This window comes from Dicentrarchus labrax, unplaced genomic scaffold, assembly GCF_905237075.1.
Source record: "Dicentrarchus labrax unplaced genomic scaffold, dlabrax2021, whole genome shotgun sequence".
Classification (NCBI taxonomy): Eukaryota; Metazoa; Chordata; class Actinopteri; family Moronidae; genus Dicentrarchus; species Dicentrarchus labrax.
In genome coordinates this window covers 15253527-15264930 of record NW_026136720.1, presented here as the reverse complement: position 1 = coordinate 15264930, position 11404 = coordinate 15253527, and the positions used below count along the sequence as shown (strand labels likewise).

The 11404-nt window shown below is 40.4% G+C and overlaps 1 protein-coding gene across 2 annotated transcripts; it reads right to left on the bottom strand.

Annotated features, from left to right (window-relative positions):
- Window positions 1-330: 330 nt before the first annotated feature.
- On the bottom strand, window positions 331-10738 carry sergef (secretion regulating guanine nucleotide exchange factor). 2 transcript variants are annotated; one of them, XM_051380718.1, is made up of 11 exons: window positions 10619-10738; window positions 10155-10308; window positions 8338-8490; window positions 7265-7359; window positions 6869-6929; window positions 6673-6786; window positions 6522-6584; window positions 5505-5663; window positions 5254-5420; window positions 3945-3981; window positions 331-1494 (listed from the first exon to the last, which is right to left on the bottom strand). In XM_051380718.1, exons 1-11 carry the CDS (start codon window positions 10721-10723, stop codon window positions 1301-1303), a joined length of 1302 nt encoding a protein of 433 aa, XP_051236678.1. In that variant the 5' UTR covers window positions 10724-10738; the 3' UTR covers window positions 331-1300. The 2 variants fall into 2 exon arrangements, with proteins under 2 accessions (XP_051236678.1, XP_051236680.1); XM_051380720.1 differs by having other exon boundaries at window positions 3949-3981.
- Window positions 10739-11404: the final 666 nt, after the last annotated feature.

Below are 11404 nucleotides of genomic sequence, written 5' to 3'. Positions count from 1 at the left end.
CAGGTACAGCAGGTCTGAATCTGCCATTAGAGCTGATGGGGAAGGGGGGAACGTGTGCTGGTCTTTGTCCGATACAGAATTTTAGAAAAACAAACAGCTGTTATCATTAAACAGAATCAAAAACACAACCAAGAGGCACCTAATGTGTGCGACTTAAAGTGAGACTTCAGAGTGTGTGTTTTGAACACTGTATTTTGTGGTTAGTTATCTCAATAAGGTGTTCAGTGATCGTTTTGATTGGTTTGTTGTTTAGGGATTTTTTTGTGTCTTTTTGACCAATACAGTTCAGGCTTGTACAATAAATAGTGATAAATAAAAAAAACACAGAAATTATCATTTTTCAATGAGTGTTGATTTATTTTTTCAAACTAATCCAGGTAAAAGCACAGTAATTTAACTTTCATTAATGCATAGTTTCAGGGATACAGATGTTTTTTTAATATATTTAGTTTGCATAAACCGTCAGCATAAAATGAAAACTTTCCAAAAAACAAAAAGTAAATAAATTGCAAAGATACGATCTGTGAGCCATTCTTAGCCCTGCCATTGCCCTTGACCACAGTACTGGCTTCAGATCTGCAGCTGGTCCCTGCTGCTGCACTGCGGGCGTCTACAGCTTATAAATATGTAAGTTGGGTCAAATGCAGCGGACAAATTTTCCCCAAGAGGGATTAAAGCAGTATACTGTATGGAAGCTGCAAATGAGACACACAGAGCATCAAAGAATATGACAGAATGACAAGATTATAAATAAGTGATGGACAGTTGCCAAAGAAAAAAATACTGTACTGTATGTATAAGAGGTAAATCACAGAGATTCTCAGTATGATGTGCAGAGATCGACTGCCTCCTGACACTCAAGATCACAGCAATAAAACTGCTGACATGGGAAGATGGAGCTATAGCACCAGTCTCGCCCATCCCTCACACGATCCATAACAGCTTCATTCAAGAAGACAAACACGGCAGGTGGACCGGGAGCCATAGGCACGGCCATGTCCTGCAAAACCATCCCCTATGGTGTCCATCAAAGTGATGGGCTGGTCGGAGAAATGATGGCCTCTGTCCACATGTGACATAACTCAGCCTCTGTACAACCACACAACAGTATTTATGACGACTGCGGTTGAAGTCTGACCTTTTCAAGAAGCTTAGGGACCTTATTAGAAGGTGAAAGTTATTGTATATTCAAAAGGCACTTAAAATAATCGTATGTGAGCACCAATAAGACACCAAATCATTAATTCAGTTTTTCTAGTCTCTGATTGCCTGATGCTGAATAAACATCCCTGCTCCGATGTTACCGAAGTGGAGCCAGTGCAGAGTTTTGTCTTGAGTCAGGCATCGTAGCGCACACTGCCATAGAGTGTCCTGCTCCGCAGCCAATCAGAAGAGGTCTGAGACCAGAAACGAGCTGTGGCTGACGGACGTCGGTCTGTGAACCGTTTCCACACATTCCGTGTTCGTTCCAGCCCCAGGAGACGAGGCACCCCCCTGAAAAGGAGAGGGGTTATGGGTCAGTGGAGCTGACAGGAGAGAGAGAGGGGTGGGGGGGATTCTGCAGCGCTGTACCACGTAGGATAAAATTAGCAGCCTGGAGAAAAACAAAAAGTCTAGGTGCAAAAGAGAAAGAAGAAACCAACAGAAAGCACACACACACACACACACACACGCAGTCTCTCTGTTCCCAACACTGACACTCAGCCAGTAATAAAGCCTCCCTGCTCTTCACAGCTGGTGAGGTGTTGGTGGGTGTGGTCAGGTCTGCATCACCGAGGAGACACGTGCCATGGCAACACAGTTACCTAATAGGCTCCATTGCCATGGCAACAGAAGCGAGCTTGCTTTCTCAAGGGTAACACATCTTCAAGCTTTCCCCATCCCTGCAGTTGTGTGTCTTTCATGCCGTCTTTTCATTTATTTCATCGTGCTGTTCCTTTGTCTTTCTGCGTTTCTAGCTCGTCTCTGAAAATCGGCGGCATCAAAGATTTGGATTCGCCAAGTGACACATATTCTTTCGCCAGTTAACAGACCAAGATATCATGCCAGCAGCTTATGTCAGTGTGACATTTTGCCAGATACGGATTATGCATTACAAAAACACACACGTAGCCCTTGTAGTCTTTAAGATACTGCATGTATTTATAACTTCCATCTTTGATTAAGGTTATCCAGTAAACATCCTGGTTCTCATTTATTAGTGAGCTTAATGTGTTGAAGCATTTTGTTCTTTGGGGAAAAAGCCTTTTTTTGGTGCTGTGCTTAATTCATGGACTCACTGACTGGAGTACAGCACATCAGTGTTTCCATGGCAACAAAGTGCCTGCACAATATTCTGCACAACAAAAGGATTAAAATAATCAAGACACTCAAACCAAAAGCCATTTCCTTGTAAACAAATCCTGTCGTGTGGTTTTACATTCAACAGTTTTAAACCTCACACTTAGTTAACAACACCACAGCGACACAATCGGCTTTTTATTTGCGTGACTTACATCATACTACAGGTACAAGTTAAAACAGGATCTGATCTAAGGTGCTTGTCCTTCTACGTTCCTGTTAAGATCGAAAATGTTCACATTAACAAAAATCTTTCCCCAGATTGGATGAGCTGTGCCCACAGCATCTTTGGCCTATCTCCCACCTCTGACCACCGATGATGAATTTCATACATGAGAAACACTTCCTCAGGTGCAAATGGGCAAGGGCTGAACAGGCAACAGATATCATGAGCAGCATGCAATGCTCTCCGTTTCTTTCCGCCTGACCTACTTCAGCACCAGAAATAGCAGCACTCAGGTCTCTGCTTCCAATCCGGTTTTGCTATTTCATTGCTCCTGCCACCGCGCTCGAGACAGGAGGAGGAAAAGAGGAGAGCATGGCACAGGAGCGAGATGCACAAGGTTCACATGAGCTCTCCCTTTACTTGCTTATGCTTTCTCGTCGCATAACTGAACTTCTGAAAACAGAGCAGTGCTTTGGGAGAACTGTCATTATGACGGACAGCCAGCGTTAACAATTTCCTAATTATAATGCTATATTCAGTTAACTGTTGAAATTGGTCAGAACACCAAAAGTGGACGTCCATTTGCCACTTACCAGCGTTATCCAGCCTTCCCTCTCTAATGGAACCCTGTGCTCGAGTTTCAACGTTCATCTGCGGTATTTATATTCATGTTATGTTTATATTCAAAACTGGGCCAGTGTTAAAATTTTTATGTGTTAAGATTTTACTTCCAAAATGTTTCATAGTGCAAGTATGTGACTATAGTATGGGACCGCCTGAGAAAAAAAAATAGAAGCATCATTTGATCTCTTTGTAAACGTGATGAGGAATCCTAAACTATAGATTGCCATGTCTATGTTCTGTTCTTATGTGGGTAAAGGGAGACGGCTCTCCAAACACTCTGGAACTGGAAAAACATGCCTGCAAATGTGAGTGTGGTTAATTCAGCTCTTTTACAGGCCTGTTCTGGTAATTGCTTCTGTCAATGATACCCATCTATCCATGCTGTAATTACTTCCTGATGCAAAGGCCACAAAGCAATGAGCTGACCAAGAAATCCTCTACAGCATTACCAGAAGGATTAATATTTCACACTGATGTTTAACTGTAATGTATTAGACAGTTCCCTTACTCACTCTCTGGTACAGAGAGGAGGATGACTTGTATTAGTTAAGTATCACTATGTGTATTCCCTGTTCCTTTATGTAGTAAGAGCCAGAGTCATGTTAGGCCAAAAGTGGAGTCTCTTGTTTCAGCCAGTTGCACTTACTGAAAACCGATAAGTTTAGATTTCTGCTTAATTTCTTTGAAACCTCTCTTCCTAGATCTACATTTCAGTGCAGTTGTGTATTATGTTGTCAGATGTTTTGCTTATCTATTTTCCCGCAATAGGGCAGTTTTTGAATACAAGAAGAAACATATTAGAGAATACACTCACCTACAATTGCAAGGTTATGTTCAGATCCACATGCAATCTGTAGAGAAAAATATTTGAAAAGGGATTAAAATGCATGTTGAAAGCAAGCAGCCAATTTAAAGACTGTAATATCCAAGAATTGTTATGCCGGCATGGATACTGAGATACTTTGTAACCAAACCTGCTCTGAAACTGAAATAAAATGCCATATGTCAAGATGTAGTCAACCAATTTATTCAAAACTACATACAACTTACTGCACCCACTGCACCCAATACATTAGACGCCTCCTCCTCTCGCTACCAGCGCATCATCAGAGAGCAGAGCAGAAAACTGCGACAGAAAAGCCAGCTCATTCATAAAAAGGTAGAACACACTGCTGGGCTGTCCGGAGGACTTAATGCAACTGTCTCAGGATGGCTGTGTGTGCTTGCCTTTGCGGAAAAAAGTCCATTAAATTGTAAAAGGTTTTAGTCAGCAGTCTTTCCCCTTCGTGACTGCTACAGGAATTGAGGGGACACATTTAAAATTCTGATCCTGGAATCTACAACAAGAGTAACATGAGACAGAGCTCTCTAGATGGATAAAGCTTTATTACTAGCAATAAAGTCATTGAATTGTGTATATATATCCTAGCTAATACAGTTTGAACTGCAATGTTTTTATTAAAGCATACAGCTGTGGCAAACCATGAATAGAAACACATCCATTGATTCCTGAACCACTGACAGGTTATAATTTGTTACTCCATAATGTTCATAGGCCTCATAAAAGTGTGACAGTTGACTAAATATTGACTCTGTGGGTATGTAGCATGTTAGGAGGACTAACATGGTAGGGCGTGCTGAGAGATTCATAGTCCACTCAACTAATCCATCTTGCCTTTAGCTTTTACACACTCAAGGTGACTACGCCTTGACATACGCCAGCTCTGCTGCAATGATCTGTGCACAGTGGAAGAATGATCCAGAGCTTGCCCTTGGACATCCCTGACATCCACTTTATTGGCAACGATCTCCAGTAATACAGCTGCCATTTAGACTACAGGTTAACTGCTGCAATCCTGAGATGCTCACATATAATTGCCCTTATGGGAAAAAAGAGCTCTGCCTTCGCTGAATTTAAGTGGTCCTCCGGGAATGTGTGTGTGCCCTACACACACTAGAGCTTGCATCACTACATATAGTGAAGCAAATCTTTAAGAACCCACTCTTAGTGAGCCTGGTTCTCATTCAGTGGGTCTGTGTGCAGCTGATGCGAAACAACACTCAGCAACCCTCAGCTGTCTGCTGCCCCCTGCTGGACAGCCTTCTGGGTTTTTCAGTCTTACCTGTGTCGCTCCACAGAGGACTTCAACCTCTGCAGGGAGGCAAGCTTCCTGGTTCCCAGCTTCTGCTGAAGGCCCCACTGTAGGTTGCTCTGGGTTCTGACTGGTTGATGCTAGTCGGCCCAGCTGTCCATAATCTCCTCTGCCCCAAGTGAACACTCTCCCAGTCTCTGAAATGGATGATAACTTTGTTTAGATATGACAACGGTCCTGTTAAATCTTTGACTGACATTATATGCGTCATTATGTTTAACCTGTTTGAGCAATAGTGTGTGTCCAGCCGCTCCACACGTGAATAACTTTCTCCCCACCCAGGAGTGAGCGCTTCACAAGAGAGGGAGAGGACAGGAAGGGCTCTGTGGTGGTCAGCTGGCCGTGCTTGTTGCTTCCCCACAGAAACAAATCACCGTCTCCTGCACACACGACAGGAGCGACATTACTCTTCATCCGGCAGCGGTAGCAACAGAAAGAGCAGAGCAGTAATTGAGTGGAGCTGGTCAACTAATTACAGGACAGATGGGAGACCAGACATGATGTATGAACATGAAGTGGAAGACAACTCACTAGTACAACCTGAAAGTGAAAATGCTCTCTGGGAAGACAAGAGCAGCACAAATGCATTACATATCTGCTTTTAAATTATAGCCTCTCTTATGTTTGCCTGCTGCTCTTCAAGCCATTCAGTGAAATTATACACTTCAAAAGCGTCACTGAAAAATGGACTGGAGCACAGTAGTGGTGAAACATTGGTATGTTTTTACTGGCTGCAAATCAATCCGTATACTCCGGTTTCTTTTTGACCCTTGGAAGTCTGCTGTCTTCAGTGTGAGAAGAATTTGGTTCAGCTGCATGCTGCTGGAAGATGTGCGGAGAATGTTCCAGCCCTGTTTATTTTGGAGGGCACTCCGGCCAGTTTAAAAGCCATTTCCTATCATTTCTGGTGCATATATCTTGCCGGAATGCTGATACCCAAAATCACAATAAAAGCACCTTGAACTGCTAAATTAACTGGATTACATGCCATGTTTGTTTCCTCTCTTAATCTGAATCTTATGCAAACACCTTCCACATGTCCTTATAATTTCAAGGCTGATGAGAATGCTTTTCTCTGCTTAATAAATGAAATATATATAGCAGTAACACACACCAAGGGTTGTAGTGAGGCCATCGGAAATAGGCTTGAGAGTAGGAAAAAAGTGTTGCACACTCTGGCTCCATGTGAATTTCTCTTTCATTTAATTTTATGACATTTCAGAGAGCCTGTGTCATACCTGTAAGGCAGACACAGTGTGCCGAGCCAGCAGTTACCATGCGTGAAGTCTTCTGATCCAGACCTGCAGCATGAGAACAAGTACCTGGTCACATTTATCAATCATCAGAAGCACTGTTTAACTACTTCTATTCAGTTCAGAGTTCACTAACCTGGTACCAGAGAGGGCACCGTAGAGCCGAGGTGTGATGGGACAGGGCGTGGACTGAGTGCTCTCTTAGCGTGCCTAAAAAGACCACTTCCCCACTGATATACACAGCCTGAGTCTTAAGGCAGAAGAGAAAATTAGGATGTATGGATTTACTGCTAAATGAAAACACAGTGAGGAGGTATTTGGTGCAAACTTACCAGTAACAGCGAGTGAATGTCTGAGTCCTGCTGCGACACTCACCACTGGCTCCCTCAGACTCTGAGAACAAACAGCACATTGACATTGAGGGTCTAAGGGCAGCGGCTGCTGAATGTTACATACAGATTGTAAAGCAACCTGAATATATGTGTATATATATATATATATATATATATATACATATATATATATATATATATATATATATACACATATATACATTTTTATATAGAAATAAAACCTGATTTGACTTGACATCTGCTTCAGAGAAACTGATGAGGTGAAGTTGTTTTGTACCAGTTTTGATCACTCATTAGATGAAGATATGGCAAATGTTACAGTGGCTATATAGTGTCCCTTAAAGTAAGTAAAACGTACTCCACCCGTGTGCTCACCTTCACAACCAGTGGATCTGCAGAGTGTGTGACTGTCTGTCCAACACCAAGTTGTCCAAATGCATTGGAGCCACATGCCAGTACTCCACCACAATCTGTAAGTGTGACATAAAACAAAAAGAAACAACATAAGAAAATATTCAACATTTGGATGGGTGGAAGGTACATTTAGGCTCCTATTCTTAACATTAATATGCTATGAATTTTGGGTAAGTCCCTCATGAAAAGTCTGCAAGAATATAGACTTAAACAAGGTGTGGCCTAAGGGCAAAACTAGTCTACATGACAGCCCTTCAGTTATTTCTTGTTTTAGGACAAACCTGATCAATGTGAGTCTAATACTGCATTCAATTCATGCATGATAAAGGGCAGATGTGGTTATAACACGGCAGTTGTTGTTGTTGATGTGTATGATTGCAGAGTCGGTTGCTTGAGGGTTAAAAACCACACTGCTGTGACAATATACTACATTCATAAAATGTGGGACATGAGAGTCCATCATTTTTGCTTTTTCAGGCACTTCTGTATCATTAAGCGCCAGGACGAATATATCAGCACGAAAAATGAAAGTCTCCCAGTCGTAATTACAAACTGGTTGTTGGCATAAATGATGTTTACAAGTTGGAAACTGGTAATTACAGTTTCTTCCATATGACATGAAAGTGGTATAAGCCTGTGAGGACTCCTACTGCCCACTTATGCTAATGTAGTTCTTCTTCTTATATATATATATATCAAACAGTTACAGTCATTTTACCCACTGGTCACGCTCTAATGCTCTAATACTCCATCAATAACAATAATCAATGTGTTAGTTGTATACATTTGTATATTCTTAGATATAATTTAATTACATTTTATGCATTTCAATTTCTGTCCTGTCTAATTTTTGGCTGCTGTGACAAACCAGATTTTCCCAGAAGGGTAAATAAAATGTCATCCCATCCATTGTCCCCACCTAAAAGGAACATCTGGGGAAATACTTAATCATCTCTCATGAAACTATCATATCCTTCACAACTGAGAGCACACGTTAAACAGAGTGTCATATCCTGGCGTGAATTGGTTCTCACCGGTGAGAAGAAGAGTAAAGTCCCAACCACAGGCTACTTTTGTGACCCTCTGACTCAGGCTCGTGCAGAGCTGAAGAGTTGATATGTCTGCATTGTGGGCAAGTCCCAGCTGGCCTCTGTGATTCTGTCCGCACACAAATACCTCTCCATTCTCTGTCCAACACAAAATACACCACAAACATTTGGGAGCCATGAGATCAATTGTTAGTGAGCCAAAAAAACAAACAGAAATAGATGTTTTAAATATGACGGTGCACAGAGACTGAGTTGGTTAGACAGTTGAAGCTTGAGGGGATGAGGAAAAAAAGCATTGACAAAAAAAGAGTCACTTAGACACAAACTCCAAACCATAAAATGTAATGAAATAGAATGATTGGATTGCTTTTGCTTTTTTTGGTAGCCTTGCACCTACATGTAATAGTAAAAAAGTATTTTATCAGGATAAAAATGAGTGTAAGCAGTTACCTTATTTCTTATACTATTTGCTGCACAATTTATTTGGACTTTTGTGTGAAATATTTTATCCAAAAAATTACATAAATGTGTTTGTTATGATTGAGGTTTTTCTTTTGGCTGTATATGTTTTTCCAGAGATTTATATGTTGTATATTTTTGATGTTTTGACATACTGGTGTCTTTTAATCCCATGTGGGATGCGCTGAATGTTTGACACAGAAATAAAAATAAAACAACTGGTTCAACTAAATACAAACAACATAATCAATAATTAACTTAGACAGTGTGGTAGTTACTAGGCCAACACTAGGTCACAACATCATACGGCTGGCGCTGGTTGGTAAGCACCCGGATGGAAAATGTATCTGTGGGCAGGCAGAAACTGTGAGTCACGTTTTAATTAAATGTGCCAATTATCAAACAGAGGTTTATTCAAAGAAATGAGAGTTACAGATAATTCCTTAAAGTCAATACTCATCGCAGATTACGGTAGAATAACAAAAACTGTAATAACAGTAGTTCTACAAGTCATAGACACACATATATATGTGTCTATGCTACAAGTGACCTGTGGGGGGCAGCAATGCGCATGTGTTGCGTCTACACTGCCACACACATCACCAGAAGAAGAAGAGTAATTTTTACCTGCTAGATATATAATTAATAATAAGGTAAAAGAAGTATCTTTTAAAATATTTCACAGAATTTACCCATCTAAAGTTTTTTTTACAACGATTTAAAAAAGATATTGATTTAAACGGCTCTTTCTGTGTAGGACACCCTGAAGATGTTTTTCATTTATTTTGGTCTTGCCCTTTTTCAAAGGAAGATATTTGCAACCTGATTTATTTTTCGATTGAACCTCATTTTCCCTGTGCTTTGAACATATATTGTTTGGCTTCACTGACAATCCTTCTGCAAAAGAAAAACAATACTATATCATCAATCTTATTATACAGTTAGCCAAATGGCATATTCATAAATGTCGTTACACTAATCAAAAACCTCTCTTTCTTATCTTTGAAAATGAAGCCAAACAATATATTAAGTCTATTAAAAAATCCATCAACATGAAAGCAATAAAAACTTTGAATTTATGTACACTTTACAATGTTTTTGTATGAAAGCCTCCCTCTGTATTGTTGTAACCCCCTGGCGGCGTTTTGTTGATGTATTGATTTGTATTGCACCATATTGACTTAATAAAGTTTCTTAAAAAAAGTAATGAACTTATTTGTCCAGCAGGGGGCGCCACCGGACCTCAGTTTAATTCAGTCTTCACTGCTGAACACATGCTGTCAGTCGGAGTAGAGACAGTGGAGGTTTGTATGGTGGAGCAAAGTGCAGACACAATAACTCACCGGTGACAACCACGGAGTGACCCCCGCCGCCGCAGAGAGCCCGTACTGCGCCGCTCTGGAGGGCAGCGGGGTCGGAGAGCCGGGGGTCCGAGAGCCGGGGGTCGGACTGGTCCTCCACATGCCCCTGTCCCAGCTGCCCGTAGCTGTTCGCTCCCTGGCAGACACGATATTAATCACCAACACTGCACAAATATCTCCATGTTACTGCTGAGTCAGCTTCGTTACCCGACCCGGACAACTGCTGTTTACTATTATTATTATTTATTATTATTATTATTATTTATTATTACTCGTACGTTGGAGGTCTTCCGTTGAGCTAACGTTAGCACTTACGTTAACAAACGTAACTTAACAACCTGCTGTCAGTGCGCGGCTGGTGAGGGTCGAGATAACTAAACTACACGACCAGACTTACACGACTTAAACACTTTATTGATGCAGATAATAAACTTATATTATATTACCCAAGTATGTAAACAAAACTGCGACCGCGAGTCCGTTTCCATGGAGCACTTGACGTTAGTGGAGCAGGAAGTTACGACACTGTCGTAAATCACACTACTACACATGGTACGGATGCAGTTGGATTTAAGTTACTTGTGTAGGAAATGTTTATATTTCTTTAAAACTGTCCGGTAAAATAAGTCCAAATCTCACATGGTTATAGTCGGGCTCACCATGAACAGGATTCAGTTGCTATTTACAGCAAACTTATTCAAGAAAACGAAATGTAACCATTCAAATATGAGGAACTTGTGATTGTTACAATATAATTATAATATAATTTGAGTTTAGTTTTCCTTTAAATTACTCAAAAACCGTGCAGTGAAATAAGTCCACATTGTTATAGTCTGGGTTATTCCATTTAAAGTTTTAAACTTTCCATTTAGAAAATACAACCAGTGAAATGTTTGAAATGTGTGATTGTTGTAATATATATATGTTATATAATATGTTTAATATTATCTACATATACAGTAGTTGGTGGTGTGTGCACTACATACAGTCTGTTTGGATATACAGTACTGTGTAAAATGTACAGTTTGTATTTATTTTCAATAATATTAATACACTAATCATTATTGTTATTATTAGTATAGTAGTATTATTATATTAGTAATTATTTTCATAAAGGAACACAGACTTTTATGAGAATCTGAACTGTATAACCTTTATGATTGTAGGATTTATTTAGGGTGCATAGGTTTAACTTCGTGTTACAGTTACCAGTAAGTATGCAACTGGGTAAA